Source organism: Acanthaster planci, linkage group LG14 (assembly GCF_054643075.1).
Source record: "Acanthaster planci isolate LZ-2023a linkage group LG14, COTS_SCS, whole genome shotgun sequence".
NCBI lineage: Eukaryota > Metazoa > Echinodermata > Asteroidea > Valvatida > Acanthasteridae > Acanthaster > Acanthaster planci.
This window is the reverse complement of record NC_141790.1, coordinates 12,043,254-12,064,876: the sequence shown is the minus strand read 5'-3', so window position 1 is coordinate 12,064,876 and position 21,623 is coordinate 12,043,254. Positions and strand designations below refer to the sequence as shown.

The 21,623-nt window shown below is 40.8% G+C and overlaps 1 protein-coding gene across 1 annotated transcript; it reads right to left on the bottom strand.

Annotated features, from left to right (window-relative positions):
- Positions 1–1,540: 1,540 nt before the first annotated feature.
- LOC110983557 (importin-5-like) lies at positions 1,541–21,510 on the bottom strand. Its single transcript, XM_022242882.2, has 23 exons — positions 21,412–21,510; positions 14,901–14,981; positions 13,466–13,658; positions 13,092–13,194; positions 12,800–12,896; positions 12,434–12,538; positions 12,184–12,309; positions 11,884–12,004; positions 11,052–11,246; positions 10,543–10,667; positions 9,652–9,915; positions 9,054–9,272; positions 8,409–8,625; positions 7,979–8,197; positions 7,363–7,535; positions 6,681–6,792; positions 6,279–6,334; positions 6,059–6,181; positions 5,503–5,577; positions 5,114–5,258; positions 4,728–4,956; positions 4,248–4,389; positions 1,541–3,945 (listed from the first exon to the last, which is right to left on the bottom strand). Exons 1-23 carry the CDS (start codon positions 21,499–21,501, stop codon positions 3,853–3,855), a joined length of 3,303 nt encoding a protein of 1,100 aa, XP_022098574.1. The 5' UTR covers positions 21,502–21,510; the 3' UTR covers positions 1,541–3,852.
- Positions 21,511–21,623: the final 113 nt, after the last annotated feature.

Genomic DNA, 21,623 nt, shown 5'->3' with positions numbered 1-21,623 from the left:
TTATCCGACTTGAAGTTCTAGTTGAAAGAAGTTTAATGACCTTTGACATAGCAAGCACACAGCTAGCTGTGTGCTTGCTAACTGTACGCACGTGCATCGTTCCTAGTTCCTACCAAAGATGTCCTTGCATGGACATCACCTGTAACGCCGGCCCACGCCACGTCACGTTCGCTGAATGACCGTTCGTTAAATATCTCCGAGGTATGTATTCAAGTTGCAACAATCCACATATATACACTTTGTGAAACTGTTTCTACAGAGTAAATATTATGTGGAAAATAAAGTGAACTGAACTAGGGCCTACTTCGACTGTCTTTCGTTAGTTTGATCAGTCAAAATAACTAACAGCCAAGCCAAAGAGCTTGGCCCTAGGCCTATCATAGTAGTTATTTTTATTTCAAACCCTGAATGAAAAGTGTATGACAGTGCGTGCCAAGGCGGTTCCCCTGGACATGATGGAGGTCTTCTGACCTGTGCCTTAGCTTCATGAAATAGCCTGTTGGTTTGCCGCCATTTTGTTATGATATTTGGACTGTGAAAGTGCAATTAAACAGCCGTGATATGGCGTAGGCCCCCTAGTTATGTAAAAGTAGGCCTAGCTAAGCCTTAAAAAATCCTGCACTTAGAGTCATTTCATGTCGGAAATGTCTGTCTTTTTTCCAGCAAGTTAAACTTCAGGCTTCAACATAAGTTAGGCCTAACAGTACATAGTACAAGGGAGTATATAGAGGGGCTACATGGAGCGCCCTCACAGAGGACGTTTTGTTATTTAAATTAATGTGACAATGAAGTACTATAGGGTCTATTCAAGCGTATCTCAGAGGAACAAAGACCTGTCCTCTGTGAGGGCGCTCCACGCAGGACCTCTGTTGTACTAGTGTGGGTGGTCGACTCAAAAGTAAATGCCCATGAAGACAGAAGGTTAAAGCAATCCATCTACAGTAGGATTGAGGCACTGCAGGTAAATTTCCTATGATGATTGATCAATGAGATATTAAAACAATTTAAAACAAATTATTTTTAGCTAGTTCCCAACGGTAGGGCCTATATAAAATGGCTTATGAATCATGTGCAGATACGTTGGACCTTCTGCAAAACTGAGATATTACACTGGATTCTATTTCGAAAACTTCACAATTGTTACTAGATTCTTCAATTATTTAAAGTGGCTAGGAAGTTCTCATATTAGTTGCATCTTACATTTGCTCTTTGGTAAGCCTGTTTGTGATTGTGGTATGAAAAGGCCAAACGAACTGACATCTGAATTTTGAGAATTTTGGACTCCCAGAATGAAATGCAAACACAAGAAACCTCAATGTTGTCCGAGGCCACAAGTTTTGAAAATTCCACTTGAGAAGTGATCCGGTGATTAACATACTAATGCAGAGGTTACACAAGCATCCAAGCAGTCTTTTACTTGTATTTTGTCAGGTTTCAAGTATAGGAAATAGAGTTTGGTACTGATTCAAACACTTGACGATTGTAGCAGTCTCAAAGGAAGTCAAATGTACAAACCAAAGCCAATCAAAGATACGTCCTCTTCGTTCCAAAAGAAACCACTTTACATTTTATTTATACTGTAATTGACGTCAAATTTCATTTACGTAGGTTAACTCTTATTGTATACTTTACAAACCCCCAAAGTATACAGTCTTGTAAATTTTTATGCAACCTTTCTTCAAGGAAAAATCTTTAAAATTACAGGCAATTGCGCCACACAAAATGAAATGATTACCAGTGAATGGTAAAAAGGTTTTTTCCTCGCATTTTTCTGTACATTTTCACGTGCCACTGGCAATTTCTTACCTTTAAAAGTTAAGAAATTGTTTCATTGCAAAATAAGTGAATAACTGATCTTCAGTTAGTTGAGAACTTGTCAATGGCTGCATCGGCAACTATCTTCAGAGTAGCTTAACATAAATTTAGAAGTATAACTGATCTCATTGCCAGGCAAATATTGAAAATACAGCGCTTATTTCCAAGGCCGCTAAGCTGAAACCACTGCTGTCCACATTTAAGTATTTTACTAAATGAAAATCAGCTGAGGACTTATGACAAGCAATGCAAACTACACGATTTGCCTAGTGGTGTATGTCATGGGGCATATGCATACCTTCTAAGCACGTCTGATTAACACTGGAAGTTTGCTTAGTGAAACTGAGTCACCTGCTTGATGGCAAGCATTTTTTTTTTACTCCGTGCATTAATTTTACAGCAGACTTTCCCGCAAAACCTAATTAATTTACCGTGTGGAAATTGCTAAATGTACTGTTTTTGACCACAGCAAAGTACAAAGACTAGTTTTCACTTCTATACTTGCATGTATTCTGAAATGATGAAAATTGCTGTACAAGTTGGACAGGAATATCAAAGAAAGTTTTTCAAGAGTTGGACATCATTCATGCTAGGTCTGGTGGACCAGATCCATGATTGCACGCAGAGTAACATAGCGACTGAGGTTGTATCCTTGCCTCCTAGGGCTGATTTGGTCTAATGTACCTGTCTTTGATGTTTAAGCACTCATAGATAAGAGTCTGACTGTCCTATCAGAAAGCCACAAAGTCATACTTCAACTTTGGTTGTGAAGATAATAATGTAGAATATTCTCACACCTTGTAAATTTATTACCATTGGCTACTGAAATAAGAATACACCCATCTACATACTTTCATTTGAATGTGACCGTTACCTACATGTACATGGTTTGCCTTTATAGAAGTTGAAAGAACAATAGATCCTGTGTAGGGTAAGGTGCACATATTTCAGATTTACACTCTTTATTCATTTTGGTTTTTTGTTTCACCAAGAACAATTTGCATCCCCCAGAAAGAAAAAAAAAATGAATCTATAGATCAACCAGACACAACCTGCCCATGGAAAAATAATCAAAGTCTCTGAACTGTATTCTTGGGATTATCTTACAAAGGATTATGAAACTCTCCAAGAAAGACTAGACTTATGGTACATGTTGACATGAAATCAATGGTGCTTAATGAGAAATTAGCCATTTCAATTCATGGCTACTACTTACTTTTTACAAGATTAATAAGTTCTTCCAATTCATACATGATTACAACAATCCTGATTTTTTTCAAAGTGTTTCATTTTAATGTCTGTCCATGGAAAATCTGAAAATACCTTAGTGATCAGTTTTTGCCTGAACAAAATAATAAATTCCATCTACACTCTGCCAAGATATTCTGTTTTTTTCTCAGTGCGCTAAAAGGTTGTAAAGCAAAATTCTGATGTCAAACTCATTGAAATTTGGTAAAATAAGTTGGACAAAAATCTTCAATGCCGCTATACAAATGGTAAATGACTCCCAAGTCACCATGTTGCACTTGATAGACGGTATGTTTGAACTGCTACTCGGCAAGTGGAAATTTACAATTAATGTTACAATTAGCAGCAAACATGTTGAAATGAGCAAATAAAACCCAACCAGGAGACTACTACGAAAGTAACCAGCAATCTTGGACTTCAACACAGATATGACACCCTGCATGTCCAAACATGTCAAATGATGTGCAACCAACATTTTGGAGCGACACGTCCCTATTTGCCAACGAAACCTTGAAACTATGAAGCAATATTAATAACTGGCAGTGTGCCCATCATAAATGGTTACCAACAAATCACAGAGAGCTTTACTGTTGAAACTTACACCCTAAATGCCAAATTGGCAACCTTCCAACAAACTCGGGCTGTCAAAAAGCATTTTTCATTTCTCCTTTGAAACAAACCACCCAGTCTTGGGTGAAACCATTCCAAACCAAATCCCTCATCTACTTTGCTTATAGCAAACCATAACATCCAATAAGGTCAGGCTAACCACAGGTCGTGGGTCAAAATTCAGTGTTCCAGCATCTTGAGGGCATCAATTAAAGCTTGCTGGTGTTCCGTTGACAGTTGTGCGACACAGACGGTCCAAAGTTCTTGGTTGCTCTGAAGTAAAAAAAAAAATTAAACAATTCTTTGAAGTTCAAAATGTCACATTCTTGAATTATACTAACCCTAAAAGGAAGCGGTACTAAACAGGTAGCACATTTGGCATTAATCTTATTCTAAGTCTGACAGGGAATTTTAACAATCTTACCAAAGTGATATGTGGATCATCGTTAATAAAATATTGAAAATACATGTACTGACTTCATGTCTAGAAGTAACGTTTCCTCCTGTTAATGGGGGAGCTTTGTCTCGCTGTCTAAAGGTTGAGCAATCAAAATTGAGAGGTTTACAGTACTTGCCTGGATTTGTTTGACGATGTTGATGCATCGATGTAAGACATTTTCATCTTCACAAAGGGCATCATTGGAGAACGCTTCACTCAGGATGGCCAGAAGATTTGGCAGATTGCCGTTGTTGATGCCCAGGATGATATGATTATTTCTAGCCATAGAGGTAAGGAAAAAAGAAGGTTTTACATGACATAAAAATCATCAAACATCGTGGTGTTGTTTGGCAGAATACCCAGGGTATTTAAATGAATAACTTTCTGTAGATCTGATTTCAATTTAGACCTTCCTGAATCCTTCAAAATGCACCAAGCTTAAGGACTGTACAGGATTGAGGAAGGCAGAAGTCTGACATGTTACATCACCTGAAGCTTTTCTGAGGACACGGAGAAGTCAGGGAACAGTCAAAGTTCCATGCAGTGAAGATTGGCTAGACTTATGAAAAAAGAAAAGAGTTAGAAACCAATGACTCTCAATATGAATGCTACTCACGATTCAATAAGATCACAGAGGAAGCTGTACACGTGAACCGCCTCCTCCTTGTCCTCTGTCACCGGTAACCATGACAACCAGAGAGGCAGTAGCTCGTCCAGGTTCAGCTTGCTGTTGTTATGCTGCAGTATCTTGGTAACAGCAGCAATAGCGTTTTCCGTCGCGTAGAGGTTGTCTCTGGATTTGGACTGGGGATCCGCAATAACTGCAGACAGCGTTGGGATGGCCTCTGTTTCAACCCCCCAAAAAAGAAAAATGGAACCAAAATATTCCTTAATTTGTTGCACCCATCTGATAAAATCTCATTCCTTTAACTTGTGGCTCTTTCCTCACAAAGTCGGGACATTTCAGAATGAGACATTTGGCCCCGTGACCTTTGACCTTACCTAAGCATGCCTGCGCATACTGTGGTCCGCCAAATTTTCCCATTACTCCACAGCCATAGGCTGCTGCTTGTCTAACCTCAGCACTGCGGTCACAGACGTATTGCAGCAGTGGGTTTAAAAAGTACTCCTGATATTTAAAGGAATTCTGGAAAAAGGAAAAAAGGTAAGAAACTCAAATGCCGTGTTCTTTATCTTTGAACATAAAACTTAAAATTAAACGAGAGGCAAATTCTAAAAGCATTTTACAGCTTTCACAAACACAAATTATACAATCTGGTAATAAACTCATTCTTTATGATATAAAATTGAAATAAAGGAGGTAATTTTTTCTGTTACTTCTGACGAAATGTTCTTAACATTCTCATCAAAATGACAAAAATGCTACTTACTGGCCCAAGGTATTCTATGACATCATCAAATATGCAAATTCCCCACTGCCTATCCGTCCAAGGCCTGTCTACTGACTGTTGATGAGAAGGGAACAGTTACAATTGATACGCTATCAAACTACATGTATATCACAAAGATTTATGCTGGTTAGAAAAATTGATAAATGCATCCATAACTTCTTCCATTTAAAACACTAACTGTTCTTTCTACTACTACACAAGACTTGAATCTATCTACACATCATGGCAAGGTTTGTACTTGAGTTGTGACGACATCTGCGCGTGTATGAGCAAGAGCTGAGGCTGTGATTTTATCATGTTTCTAGGGTAAATGCTGGATCTTCACGTGTTACAAATAAACAGATATATGCTGACAAGAGTCCTGGATGTTTCAGAAACAGTCATCAATTTCCATCAGACATCTACGAAACACGGTATTTGATACACAGTTTGGGCAGGACACACTTGTCAATCCATGACAATGTTGGACAGAAATTAACCGTCTGAGTCTTGGTATGATTTGTCCCGGAGATGATTTTGGAAATCGGAGCCTTACCAGAAGTCTGACGACATGGGGGAGCAGTTGCTCAAAGAATGGTATCCCTGCTTCACGCTGTGTGCCAAGGATGGCATGGACAATATCAGAGACCTTGCTGAGGAGATAGGCATCATCTTGATGCTACAGTAAGAATAAATGAAGACCAAGTCACACAAACTGCTTCAACTGCTCACCACAAGTTGGAAACATTCCTTGAATCTAACCAACTTAAACCAACCTCATCCTGTAGGTTTTCTTCAACATCGTCATCGTAGTCTTCATCTTTTCTCTTTTCTAAAAAAAAAAGGAAAAGGATAAATTTTTATAACCAATTATTTTCTGGGAAGTTTTTGAAAAGGCACTTCAGCCCCAATTGTTCCTTTTTGACCCTGAACGCTGGTTACTCAAATCTTTATTGATGCAAAAACACTACCAGTGAAACCTTTCTATTTTAATAAACTATGCATGTGAGGCAAATGCTCTGATATTTTCTTGGCTGTTTCTTACAGATGCCTGGCTTTGATTGGCTGTTTCTTACAGATGTGTGGCTTTGATTGGCTGTTTCTTACAGATGTCTGGCTTTGATTGGCTGTTTCTTACAGATGTCTGGCTTTGATTGAAAGTTTTTGACTGATCTCACCTTGCCTGTCTGCTTGTCTCTTGAAGTGCTCCTCCAGCATGTCAATCAATGTTCTGGATATTTCCTGCATCTGCTCGTTGCTAAGGCAACCTGAGCCCAGATATTCTATGCACTGTAACCGTGATACAAAGAAGGCAACTTTAACTAAATACTGGATTCTCTGATGAGAAGTTATTGCTCGACTTTTGAACATAACAAGAATTCATTATTGGTACAGAGGCTAACAAAACCAGCCAGAGACTAACCTAACCAGCCAGAGGCTAACCTAACCAGCCAGAGGCTAATCTAACCAGCCAGAGGCTAACCTAACCAGCCAGAGGCTAACCTAACCAGCCAGAGGCTAACCTAACCAGCCAGAGGCTAACCTAACCAGCCAGAGGTTAACCTAACCAGCCAGAGGCTAACCTCACCAGCCAGAGGCTAACCTAACCAGCCAGAGGCTAACCTAACCAGCCAGAGGCTAACCTAACCAGCCAGAGGTTGACCTAACCAGCCAGAGGTTAACCTAACCAGCCAGAGGTTAACCTCACCAGCCTTAGGCTAACTTAAACATAATGATTTTTCCAGATCGATGGAAGTTGAGCTACAAAGCATTCCCGGGTTTCTCCATGTGGATTTAAGAGGAAAACTGGTGGCAAAATGCCGACAGGGTTCGGGTTATTTGAAAGGAGTAAATTTCCACCTTTGACAGAGATTCCATGTGCTCCTGCAGTATCTCCACTTCGGGTTCTGTCTGGACAGCCTTGATCATTTCAGGATACATGAAGCTCCACATAGATGCCACATACTCATCACCTTTGTCCTTGACGCATTCCAGGAGTAATGGCATCGACTCAGCCGCTGTGAATCTGACCAGTTAACAGTCTGTCAAGGAAACAACCTTGACTAGGAATCATGGACTGATTTGGAGAGGATGTGTGAAACGAAGCGTGAAGTAAAAGACCGTTGGTACAAATGATGTAATCTTGGAAAGTAACTGATCTAGGACTCAAATTGTTTCAGAACAACGCAACTGCTTGCAATCTACAAAGTACTGCTAACTACTGGGACTTAGGACCAATCCATAAAGCTATTAAACAGGATAATTCCCTCAACAAATGTTCAACAAAACTTTACCTCTATTTCTTGAGTCGGAGAGATCAAAGATAACAGACATCTAGTTGTTCTGATCTTACCTTAATGTCTATATGTTGTAAAAGTACAAGGAACACACCATTTGATGTGATAGGTGAGGGACTGTCTTCAGAAATAATTCCACAAAGATCGCGTTGGAGGCCTGTTCAGTAAAAAAAGGATATTGTCATGGAAGTAGAACTTGAGCAGAGGCACCATGATCTTGGCCACTTCCTCCGTGTACTCAGCAAAGGCTTCCTTAAGCTCCCTGGCATAGCAGACGAGCATCTGGCAAGCTGTACTCTTGTCCTCCAAACCCGCCGTCTTGATACCGAAACTCTGTTGCTCACCCAGGTTGACAAACTCCCAACCCTCGTCTTCCGTCATTGTTTTGGCCTCCTCGGCTATTATGAATCAACACATCATAAAACACGTTTGAAACAAAACAGAGTTTGAAGATTTCGAAGGACTTCCAATAATGCTCCAATTCCTTGGAGTAAAAACTCTGAAATGGCAACAAAGAAAGTGTAGCAATCAACCATTTACTTCAGACACTGAGAATGAGGTAGTGTGTTAAAAATGTTCCAAGCTTTCAGCTTGTTCACCCAAACTTACCGTCCAGTAAGGCCACTTCAGGTTTAAGAGATGCGGTCTTGAGGGTGGGTCCCATGACCAGCGGTAGGTACTGCTGGAAATCACGGCCGAGGATCTTACACATACGACCCCATGCCGAGATCATGTACGACACCTGGGGGTCATCATCCTCAAGGTCGTTGGGGTCAACCTGAGACTTTAGCAACAGCTGCATGACGTCATTGCCGTCCATGGAGAACTGCAACATGAGGTGGGGCAGAAAATGAAGCCGACCAGATAGTCCAAAAATATTACTTGCAAGCCACCAACAAGGCCAGGCTGATGAATATGGTGCTCTTGGGCAGTTAATACACATGGCTAGTACATACAGAGATGTATTAATAATCTACCCTGAATGACGGCTGAGGAAGAAACAGACAGGATTATGACTAACATCTGAAGTTTGCTTGGACACTGCCTGATTTGGAAAATCCTAAATTAACACTGGGTAAATGTTACCGCAGTAAATGATTTCTTACGACTTAATTTATCTCCATGAGGAATGTTCTGATTAATAGTTTAAAACTCGAAGGAAACGTGTTTATGAGGCTTTGAACACGCTATCTTTTCTCCAAGGCTAGATCCTTTAACCACTTGTCCACCAGGGCATTTCTTTTTAAAACAAACCTTTTCTCTTCCAACAGCCAGTCCAATTAAACTGATGCACTCAATGGTCTTCCCTCTGAGTAACCGCAGCTCTTTCGTGTTTGCGTTCTGGACAATGTATTTTAAGTTGGGCATGAAACGGTCGTAGTATTGCAAGAAGGTCTCCTCAGATGTGTCTGCTACAGCAGCCAGCGTGGTAACCATCTGCTCCAGGACCAGTTTAGTCCCCGTCTGAACCAACTGAGAAAAAAATAAAAACACCAAAATATCCACAATGCGACGCATAATTTTGCATTACTTTGACGAATTCTTGAGTAGAGAGTGCATCTTGTTTAGACAAATCCAGGCATTATTACAAGCGACTAACAAAATAGTTTTTCAGAAAAAACTGTTTCATTTCCCAAAACAACAACTTGAACTCGTCAAGACAGTTTGTCAACATACTCAGTTGTAAAGAATTCTAATGCTGTGACGTGAACTGTGCAATCATATTGCATGAGTATGCATGGACATGTACGCATGCTCACGGTTCTTGTTTGCCTTATGTTAAACCCAATGGTGCGATTTTAATGTCAATCATGGATACTATAAAAAGGGAGACTTAAAACTCTGACAATACCTCTGAGATTTTCATATTAAGGACACCCTCCAGTTTGGTCAAGATGGCGTCTAGGTAGGGTAGGAGCAGGTTCTTGGGGCAGGCTTCGCTGAAGTTGACCAATGCAGCTCCGGCATGTGCCTGTACTCTTGGGTGACTGTGATCATCCAGAACTGCCAGCAGACCCGGCACGACCTTCTGGTGGAATTTACGCTCAAATGTCTGGGCGAAGTCTGTGGCCATCTGGCCCAGGGCATTGCAAGAGGCATAGCGAACCCTGGGATGCTGAGGAAAACCAAACTTGAAGTGTTTCATCATTCTTAGGACTACATTGTTTTCTGTACGAATGGAAATTGAGTCAAGGAAATGGAAGTATGAAACATCAAGAAAGGAAGGTGAACCACTTGCTGCCGGGTGCAGTTATCAATGTTGATGATGCTGGTCTGGGATAATTATCATTTCTTTTCTGTTTTCAAAGTTCTGAGTATTTCAGCCAGGCCTGCAGCCTTGTAAAAAGAGCCCAGATTGTGTGGTGTTATATAAGTTTCTTTTAATCATGAACCTGGCTCAGTGCGCTGCTGACCTCTTTTCAATAGGGGCCAGATTAGCATGCAGCTGTGCTGTGTGGCTCATCCTGTGGTGGTGGAGCGCTTTTGTCCCCGGTGGTAATCCACTTGCTCTAAATGCCCCAAACCGTGGTATATTGTTTCAAAACAAGGCTGGATTATCTCCACTTTTGAGAGTGAAATGTCGGTAATGGCCAGCAGCCTGGTCTTTTGTTCCGAGTACGGTCTTTCGTTACAAGGCCATGTTTCCTTTGTCCCAGTTCGGAGACCCCGGCCATGCATATAAAGCATACGTGTCCGGATCCAGAATCCCCGGCAGGAAGTGGTTAAGGACAAGAGAACTTACCTGGTCTTCCAGGAAAGGTAAGACTGACTCTACAATCTGACCCAACATAGCCTCCATCTGTTTGTGACATCCCTCACCGACCGCTGAAATGGCCATCAAGGCCGCATGCCGATAACGCCAGTCAGCTGAGGAAAATAAACATCAAGACAAGTGTCAAATAATATCTTCTGATTCACGGAGTGTGTGTAGATGAATTTACTCTCCATGCCATGGTTAACAGCAGTGGTTTGTGCACACACAGACGAAAAGCAATGTGAAATGGAGACTTGGCATGAAACAGTTCAATTTTGCTCAACGTCTTGACTCTGTACGATCATTTTGGCAGACACTGTCACCTCTCACAAGTTTTTTATTTCCCCATGATCTAGTCAAAATGGAACTTTAACATTTGCCTTTGCAGGCATAAAAATCAAACTTCAGAAACCTGACAAAACTCCACAGCATTCACTTTCAATGAAAAATGACACAACCTAATTTGTTGTAACAGATTGACATCCAATTTCTCTTACGATTCTGCAACATCGGTGGTATCGACACTTTGATCTGAGGGAGCATTGTCTTCCCACCAATGCCACAGGCAAAGCGGTCGAGGGCACTCTCCCCTGCTACAGCATTTGAGTCAGCATCGTCATCGTCCAAGTCATCACCCATGGCCCACTCTGGGTCCTCCTCTAGATCCACCATCATTGCCAGCATCTTGGAAACTGGAACAAACCCCCAGAACAATCCCTTCATCAATTCTCCGATTGTTTCATGATCAACAAATGTATTCACCCAACACAAGTTTCGTGACTGCATCAACACCACAAACATAAAAATTTGTGCTGAAAACATAACCCAGAGCAAATTAACAGCAAAGACTTAAGAATCAAGTAGCTTCAGTGATGAAGCATGGTAATGTTCACTGAGGTGTGGTGCTATCCATCTCGAGCAGAAGCACCACCTCATTGGTTGAAAACAGCTGCAGTGGTAAGAAGTATTCATTAGTTGATAGTGATGCAACTGTAACACTTGCATTTCCTAGTCGTTCGTGAACCAGTAATCGGCAGTTAGTACCAACAGAACCTCCACTGCTATAGGAAATAGCGCCCTCTCTTGGACCAGCTTGAAGCCCATTATGGAGCCAATTACAGTCTAGAGACAGAAAATGTGTAAACAACATAGAACTGGGCATCTAAGGCCGTAAAAGCTAGTCCCAAACGATCTCTAAAATAACAATCACAGTGGAAACCAACACAGGGCGGGATTGCCTGGCTGATATGGCATCAACACAGTTTGTCTTCAACTCCAGGTCCAATTACAAAACCTCAAGGTAACAAAGCTCTAAACAACATAACTCACTGATGTGTGGTATGTACTGCGGTAGTTTCCTTAACATCGCCGGCGCCGTCTCTGCTAATGTGACGATCATTTCAAGCCCAAGCTGCCTCCAGCTATCTGTTAAATTTGTGTCTTCAACAATCTAAATCAACAAAAAAGTAAAAAAAAAAGGTTTAGAAATATTCCTGACGTAGAAATCAGTCCAGAACAAAGAAACATGAACGTAAGCCATTTGGGCTAGTTGTAGGCCTTCAACACCAAGACAAAACTCTTGAAACGATGAAGTGCCAGAAAATTGTTCAACTGGTAAAAACTTCTCACCTTCAGTGCAAAACAGACGACAGTTTCAAGGTGTGGTCGGATCAGTTTTGGCACAGTTTCTTCTAGCTCTATGAAGCTCTTCAGCAAGGTGTCATCGTCCCCGACCCTCACACTTTCCACACAAGCCTTTAAATCAGGAACAAAACCAGTTGTAGAGAACGGTCACTCCAGCCACAAAGTATTTGTGTATAGAAGCACACGCCGCCATGCAACTGGGATAATATCTAACGCTCACGTTTTTGACTCTTACCTGTATCACGGAAGGTATCAGATGAGCAAAGTGCTTCTGGGTCGCCGTGTCATTGCCTTGGGCAAGAATGAAGGAAATGATAGCCTTGGCTGCCAGTATCCGCACCTGAAGAGAAAAGTCCAAATTAGTCTGACCAACGAGGACGTCAAACTAGGCTTATCGTTTTCATGATAAGGTACCAATCCTAGTCACACCAACACAAGAACTGGGTTGTAGCAAACGCTTCTCCTTGTGCTTTCAAGTCCAACTATCTTGGAAATTCTTCTTCTTCATCTCTTCTGATTTTAATTTAGTTATGCCAAGTTGTCCAGTGCTCTGGTATCGGTCTTAGTGGAAAGCAATTCAGTGAAAAGCTGAGGGGCTTACGCTAAGCTGTTGCTGTTCTGCGATGCACTGTGCTAACATTTGTTTGATAACCTCCAGGTAATGAGCCTGCCTGTTGCCAAAAATGCCTGGATAGTTGCTGAAAAAGAAAACCAAATTAGAAAAACAGAGTCACTTGGGGGAGTACGTATCAAATACGGTGGGCTGATCTTTGAAGATCTGGGCAGGTAAGATCACTTTGCACTCAGTGTGAATGCAAAACATAAAAATAAAGATGATGTCAAGAGGGATTTCCTTGAAGATTATGCTGACTTGAGAATCTGCTTCCTCTTACTTGAAGATGTGTAATGCACTTTCCATGAGTGAAACATTGTTGGAAGTAGCGCAACTGAACAGGAATTCCAGAACTTCCGGCCAAAGCAGGTTTCCATCTTCATCTGAAATGAAAAATGACATGACAGTGATCAAATTCCTTCACTACACAAATTAACTTTTGCTTTACAATTATGCTTAGATAAAAAATCACGAGGCCTGGTAACATTCAGTCAAACCTGATCAATTTAACTTAAATGTCCTAAAAACCTAGAAAAATTCAACAGATTTTTGTTCCATCAACAGACATTACAGGTGCATTCATATTAAACTTTCCATTACAATGTTGAAATGGGTTGAACACTCATTCCTTGATGGAATTAAGTTTCTACTCACCGACCAAATTTCTGGCTAGCTCTGCCGCCACGTCACAAATCCTCCTCTGAACCAGGGGAGTTGTCTCCTCTTGGATGCCACTCAAGAGTTCCACCTTAATCCACCCTTGAGACTCCTCCCCTAAATTGGGCCAGACGTCGTCATGGTGAGTGCTGATGACACGCCGCAGCAGGACGGCAGCCATTTGTCGTGACTTAAAAAAAAAATCCAAGCAGGATCATCCCAATCTTACCTACAATTTTCTTCTTTCTAGAAAATTCAGATTACTTTTTCCCATCACTCGGTAGCCTGCAAGCAATGCATAATGTGTGCTTAATACAAAACCATCTTCTCAAATACTAAACCTCCCACAAGACTTGGTCAGGTCATGTCGTCAGCTGGTTTCCTAGGTGAGGTCAAACTATTTTTAGAAACGCTGTGTGATGACAGCAACGCTATTTCTGTGTTCACAGCAAAATGATCCATTCATCACCCTTAATTCAATTACCTGACACTGAGCAGATATTTAGCAAAACAGAAATCAGACAAGTTACAAACAGAAACCTGGACCAAAATGATACGCAACAAGAATCACTTTCCTCAGTCTTTTCAAAAGCATTGAGTGAACTTCATGAACACGAAATGTTTTGGCCTGAACAGTGGATGAACAGCTGAAGCAATGAATGGAACGGAATCCCTGCTGGATTTAACAGATTCCGAAAGTGACCATGGCTCGATGGAAAAATGACACTTGTTCATGGCGTGCTATAAAATTCCTGCAGAACTGTATTTGTTGGAAGAAGGATCCAAGAATCAACTTCCAGCAACTTTTGCTTCGCCCAGCTGCAATTACATTTGGAGTCTAATGCTGGACCTGTGCCAAAACGGTTCTTCACACTTTATCCTCTTGATCAAAACAAAACAAATGTACCCAAATGTGAAAGAGAAACCAGAGCATTCTGCCATTTCCTGGCTACACCAACTGTAGCAACTGCCTATGGCAAATGAAGATGTGTACTGCTTTGATGTCTGTCAAACTGACGCAAGGCACACATCATATTCAGTACCCAAGGTCAAAGTGTGATTTTCCGAAACAGCACAATGTGATGAATCATGCCGACATCATCATGACGAAAAGAGTTCAACTGTTTCCTTGTAAATTTATGCCACAAGGCCGAAAAGTTTAGTACAATTTCTACAATGAAGCTATATACACGTATACCAAGTTTAACGTGTAAAAGTTTAATAAGTGCCAGACCTTACAGAGTAACATGTAGAATTCAAATTATAAAGTATGAACTCAGAAACTTCATGAAACCCAGCTAAATTGCCACTCAATTGCTATTCTATGAGTAAATTAGGAGAAAAAAATTTGGTACTATAGTAGTATCCACTGATTAAATCTTTTCAGCTCTTTGAAAGTTCAAACATAATTTTCTGAGAGATTTCTTATTACCTCTGGTGGGACTTTAGCATTCCGGAAGGACCTCACTAGAAACGGAATCTTTGTAGATGTTGGGATGTTTTCATATGCTGCCTGAAAATGGACAACAAAAGAAAAGGAAGTAGTTAACACAGGCCTTGAAAAAGTGCATCGAAAAATAAAATTCACAAACCTCCTGAAGAAAACAAGGGCAGTTTAAGTCATTCATTTCAACAGCAGGGTTCCCTGCGGTTCTGATATGTATGAGGTGGTCAAACAAATTTTGCCAAAATTCTAGTGCCTGAAACAAGAGCGGGTGTTTTCAAAATGGCCTAAAATAAATTCTATAAAGTCTAATAGTACATTTGCTCCAAATTTTTCCAATAAAATAAACCGATCTTGTCTTCTGTATACCTCTTTACCATTCTGAATGATTTAAAACTGATCTATTTCAAAATATCTTAAGTTTATTTTGCTTTTTCCTTCCATCTTTGTTGGGTGTGAGGTGGTAAATTCAACAGAAAAGCCCAAGGTGGTCACTAAAATTAGTGAGGTAGGCCGCCTCACAGCTGAATAGGGAAGGGAAATGCTGCTTAACAGTAAATGTATCTGTTATCCTGTAATAAAGTACTCCCTTATTTGCAGCACTTTGACGGATACCTATGAGCAAAGTCCAGCGAGTACTATTTACATGGATTGCTTAATACAAGCAATAACAGCATCTGATTTGAAAAATGTAACGCTACTTTCAACCTGTCGTCAAGTATGATATTCATTCACGCCATTGCTTTTAGTAACACTAGGTCAAGTACAACCATTCCTGAGTAAAAATTACTCCAACATCAATTTCTTCAAGTGTAATCATCATCTTTGAATCCTGAGCATTATCTATATTTCAATTCTTCCTGGTACTCTTTGGATACAAGTAACTTCCGGTCAAGTCCTCCTTATTCTTGTTAGCTTGTCAGCCCAAGAATGCCAAATCCACTGGGAACCACAGCTCAGCCATCTGTGCCTTAAAGGCCATCAGTATTGCCTTAGTTGGCTCTTCTGCAAGTTGTGGGAAAGCCTCTTTGTTCATCCTTTTGACAGACATTTAAAAATTTGGTTGCAAGAGGATTGTTTGAAAAGAAGTCTTAAAACTCTACTGTCTGAAATCCCATGAAACATCTCAAAACCTCAAGGCATAATTTTGAATCTTGTATGTTTGGTCATCCATGGTCAGTTGGTTGCAATTTGTTTGACTGAAATTTACAAGAATGTTTGTCAAATTAAAACACAGGTTTCAATTCTTAGATAGTTCAGTAAAATTACAGTGCTAAATCCTAGCAATTATCAGATCTGGTCCCACATGACACAACATGCCTGTTTGACTTCTCCCAAAGCAGTCTGTCAACTTTGGGAGTTTCCAACATTAACCTCCCGACACTCCACGTTGGCAACATCCTGTGGTGGTACATATGTTCAGTGCCAGCACCAGTCCTTGAGGAAGCATGGAAGGCAATATGTTCATGTGCGTGCACTTCATCATTAACTACAATATGCTGTCAATTGTTTGTAAACACAGGAAAGATGGGTAAATTTCAGGAAGTTGTGAAATTCACCACAACATCCTTGCCACGGCAGCAGGGAAAGATACGTGGTACTGTACATGCATGCACCTGTTCTTGACACTGTTGTGCATTTGATTAAACTCTAGCAGGTACAAAGAATATTTCAACTGCTTGACTAAGTCTGCTTGTGACTACAAATAAAGAACCGATCCTATCACTCGGATACATGCACAACTTGATGACCCCAAGCACAAAATGTACCGTACATGTCTGAGTGCACATTGTTACTAGGGATGTGTCATCAGTTTGACAGCCAGTCTATTTTTAATCTCACAAAGTACAGGAGCCAGCATGTCATCCAGAAGGCCTGCTTAATGGCCCATGACATATATTACCAAGTGTCGATCTCTCTACCAGGGTATCACTAACACCAGCTTAATACTATCCAAGGCAGCTTTATTTGATCATCAAATTTGCACCCTTTAACAAATTTTCAGAGTGAATTGCAGAATAAAGTTCTATGTTTAAAACTTCTGAGTTCTAAAGTAAATTCTCGTATTGTGCCACTTTTAGAAAAACAGACATTTATATTCTAATATACTTTAATCGTCAATGTCTCTGGATGAGATAGTAAAACTATCGGCATGTTGGCACAGACATCTGCCACCTATGAAGGGAAAACACGCAGGGGGAACAATTTGTACATATTTTATTTGCATACACTTCATTTTCGTTTGCATGTACAGTACTTCAGTTCTGAATGACAACAGAGGGAAAATTACTTGTCTGGCTTGTACAGGTATGTGAGATTGGACATTCAATATAAAGGCACAGGTACCCGCACCTGCATGTCTGTCAATTTAAAGCATCATTACTGCATGTAGGTACTGAGCAGACACATGCTGTTACGCTGCATGTAAGCCATGTCTTCGAAGAAAAAAAGGAGAGACTGATGGCTGTGCTTGTAGTCAGGGCTGAATATAGGCCGTTGCCTGTTGACTCAAGTGGACAACTTCCATAGTTTCAAGGATGTCACTTCCTTTATGACTTCCCAGGGCGGCCCATGGGACCGTCGATTTGTTCTCAAACTTGCAGACCTCAGAGTTGACCTATTGGTACCTCCCTAAGGAGGATGTGACAGGTTGATCTTGGTGGTGCAGTCAGTTGACTACATCAAATTCTTTACTTCTCAACAATGCACTAGATTATATGGTTGGTAGTTATTTTTGGGAGGGCCTTTAGCAAAGGAGAAAGTCAGACTGTGCCCTACTCGTCTTGTAAGTAAATTTTGAAAGAGCATCTGAAAAAGGAAGATACGGAGGCAGATTACATCAGTCAGTGCAAACAATCCATTCATTCATCCGAATCATGTACTTGAGCACTACGACTTATTGGCTGACACTGAACTGAATCCTGAACTGATCAGAACTAAGAACTGCTACACAGTCTTGAATGTCTGCAAACATTTTGGTATGATGTCGTTGCATTCTAAAGCCTGCAAACTGAGGGCTCTATGCTTCTTTACAATGTATAAAAATGACAGATATAAATCTTTGATGAGTGATGTGACCAAAAGACATCCCAACCAAAATCAAGGCTTTTCGAAGGTAAAAAAAAAAAATCATTTCAGTAAAACTCTGTGAAGTTGCTTCCTTTAGCTTTTTATACGAACTATGTTGCAATTGGTCTGCGCCCATTCTACTCTTGCATGAATTGAAAGATAGAAAAAACGTGCTCAAGTATAGTCCAATTCTGCTAATTAAAGCTGTTACGGACGTTGCATTTTATGTTAAGGATGTTACATGTATAGAAATATACATGTACACGTAAAGAAAACAAATGTTAAGAATTGTTTTATTAATTACATGTATAATTTGCCGTAATATCCCCTCGGATTCATTCAATTGAGGTGTATCCCTAACCAGCAATGGTGGAGAAAAAATTGTAAAATCAATTAGAAACTTTGGCAGTCATGTCAAAGTTGGTATGGAATTGTCCAATGGGGCAGCGCGGACATCCGGGACTCTCGCAAAATGGCGGGTGGTAACTGATGAAAACAGCGATCATGAAGATGTACGTGTGCACCAGCCATTCAGAGGATCGGATTAAACAATCATTTCTTTGATAAGTACATACACGTTCATTGCAGTTGTTTTCATCGGCACGGTGTGGTTGCTACCCGTCATTTTGCGAAACTCCCGGATGTCCGCGCCACCCCATACGGACTTTTTTACAGCCATATCTGCATGTATTTGCATTCCACAATTTTCTTTTTACACCACAGTCACACAAATCTACCAATGCAGACAACCTTCAATTTCGCATGAAGACTGGCATCCATGTGTTGGGACATCCTGACTTAAGCTGCCCAGCTGCAAATGATCATGTTGCATAGGCTGACATGATTTACCTAATCAACATGACTGGTCAGGATAACTTGATCAGGTTGTCATGGTTGTGCTTACTGGTATCATAATCAACATGTTCAAGTCAATCTCGTTCCCATGGGTACGACCTTGCTGTGCCATGTTGGTTCCCATCATGCCTTGCGCAATCTACCCCTGGTACTGTATAATTTAAATATCCCACATTTTGGAATATTTAAATTAGGACTTTATTCAGTGTGTTTACAAGCGACGCAGATTTACATGTACATGTACGCGTGCGTGACATGCAAGAGAATATGTGGGTGCAAGTGTGTAGCATTTGAAATATGAGTGATTGACTTCATACATTTCTGTAAATTCATCCTGAATAGCCAGTCAGCGCCATGTTCGTTTTCTACATGACCAGGGGCTAGTGAAGGAACGCACAAGCAGCCCATGGAGTTGAGATTGGTGCAAGGTGGATCAAATGAACATACATGCAAGTTGATTTCTTTTAAGCAAACACCGAAATAGGCATGTTTCTTCAGCAATTATGCTAATTATAGGGCCACATAAAAAAAATACTTGATTGTCCCCGCCCGCCCTTAAGAAATACACCCATCCCCAATTTTAAAAAAAATTTTTATTTACAGAAAAAAAGGAAAAACAGCCTTTTGGATGATCTCACATTCAAATTTAGTGACCTTCTGTTGTGCGCTCTGGAAACGATACTTCCCGAAATCGCTGATTACTCCCGAATATTTATATGTACATGTATGGGTGCAGATCCACCCAACCTCGACCCTTTAGTTGCGGCAAGATTGAATCCATGGGAACGAGGTTGAGATTCACCAAACCGTTAGCATATTTGTGTAAGCCGCATCCGAATTATTGGCTGTGGTTGTGGCCATGTGCATTATATATGGAAAATAGAGCAGCTGGCGAGGTGGTAACCACAACAGCTTTGTACAATACTGATCCCACTTCACAGAGCTACAGCACCGTGACTCTCTCTGAGAAAACCCTCCTACTTTCGCCTGGCTTACAACCCCTACCTCCTTTTGTGATGAATGACTTGCCTGTGTAAAACCTTTTCAAGAAGATACAAAAACTCATTTCACTGAGGAAACTACTCTTTAATATTTTCCAATCCAGCAAAGATGCATATTGAAATGAACAAAAAAAACCAAATCACCCTCCCACCTCAAGCTTTAAAAAAAGGACGCTCACCAATTATTTCTTTTTATGTGGCCTAATGGCTTCTAATTACAAATGAGTTTATAACTGAATTACAACAGACAGGTCTGATGTGCGTGACCGTATATTTACCTGGTCTCTAATTTCACCACCTACATGTACTGTCAAGCCGCATTGGTTTTCACGGTAAGAGGCAAAATAAGGGACCTGGTTACTACATGTATACCATCATGCACGTTAGTGAGCTTTGAAAACAAAAGCAAGCTGCATGATAACAGAAAGTTAACGTTCAAAATTGGACAAAACCAAATTTATTTAAAATAATCAAGTCAATGATCATGATGATCACTGCCATTTGATTTGGGCATAACTTTTTGGGAGGAAAAAATGAAATACCGATACACTTTACGATGTTCCTGACCTTGTAAAGGAATTCTCCTGACAACTTATTTATTGAAGCAATATCTCCCTGTGGGAACTTAACCCCTTCACGCCAGGACGCGTTAAAACACGCCGTAAAAATTGAGATCCTCAGCCCGCTTTCAGCTATTATTCTCGGCCCACTCTCGAGCGAACACGGTGAAAGAAGGCAGACCCTGACTTTTGTATATATGGTAATTGGTCTTTGTGCGTAGCCCAGAAATGAAAAGACCGAATTTGCATCATAATCACCAGCTTCACAATAGTCCTCACTTTGAGAAAAGGCAACGGGAATGTGGAAGGGTGAGTAGAGCCCCATGCCACCGAACAATCAGCCTTTTCACCATGTAATTCAAAGCGTGCAGAGCACACAGGGCCACAAACCGAGAATTTGCAGTTTGGCAGGTGGCCTTCGTGGCCAAGCGAGGCTGGAATTCTCGGAGTCGGCTTTCGGAAAGAAATTCCTGTCATCAAGGGGTTAAGTACGAATTTTCGGGCATCTCCTGCCCCTCGAATTCTCACCATAGGGAGATAGGCCCTATGGCTTTAAGAGAGATTAAATAAGTTGTTAAAATTAAATAGTCCGGTAATATTTACTCTTTATTGTTATGAATGTTAAGCATGAAGTAAGGCAAATGAAGTGGCAAAATTCCAATTGGCGACCGAAAGTACAAACGACAGACAAACGCCCGCGATGGGATGCTAACAAGCAGGGTCACACGTTTGACAATACATGTTGTATCGTGCATGTGCACACAGATCTGACAAATGGTACGCAGCCAACACACCGATGTCACCATGCACAATGTCATGCCGGCGAAACACCAACGCTTGACTGCACGCACCGCCCGATACATGCAACAAGCACGCACGTTTCGACACGGGTGAAATTTGACAAATACCAAAAACATTTCGGGAGTGTTTTCTCCCGAATCAAGCGCTAAATCCCACCCAAAATGAAAGACACAAATTAATGATGTTTGGTGGCTCGTACAATGACTTGATTACCTCTGACTGATTCCGGGCATGGTTGTCCGAGGACATTAAAGACGCCAAGAGGCTTTCGAATTGCTCTTGTTCACTCATCATGACCGCCATGATCAAGTAGTGAGTGCGCGAAATTTGCAATTCAACCCTTGACCTTTTAGAAAAATTGGCGCGTATAATGCAGACATTTAATTATATTTGGAAAACTACATTCAAGGTATTTCCATTTTTGG

Excerpts from the sequence above, each read along its gene's own strand:
- LOC110983557 (XM_022242882.2), bottom strand. The coding sequence starts at position 21,501 with ATGGCGGTCATGATGAGTGAACAAGAGCAATTCGAAAGCCTCTTGGCG. Across the intron at positions 10,668-11,051 it reads ACCACCGATGTTGCAGAATC|CTGACTGGCGTTATCGGCAT; the intron begins GTAAGAGAAATT and ends TATTTTCCTCAG. Across the intron at positions 4,957-5,113 it reads GTATGCGCAGGCATGCTTAG|AGGCCATCCCAACGCTGTCT; the intron begins GTAAGGTCAAAG and ends GGGTTGAAACAG.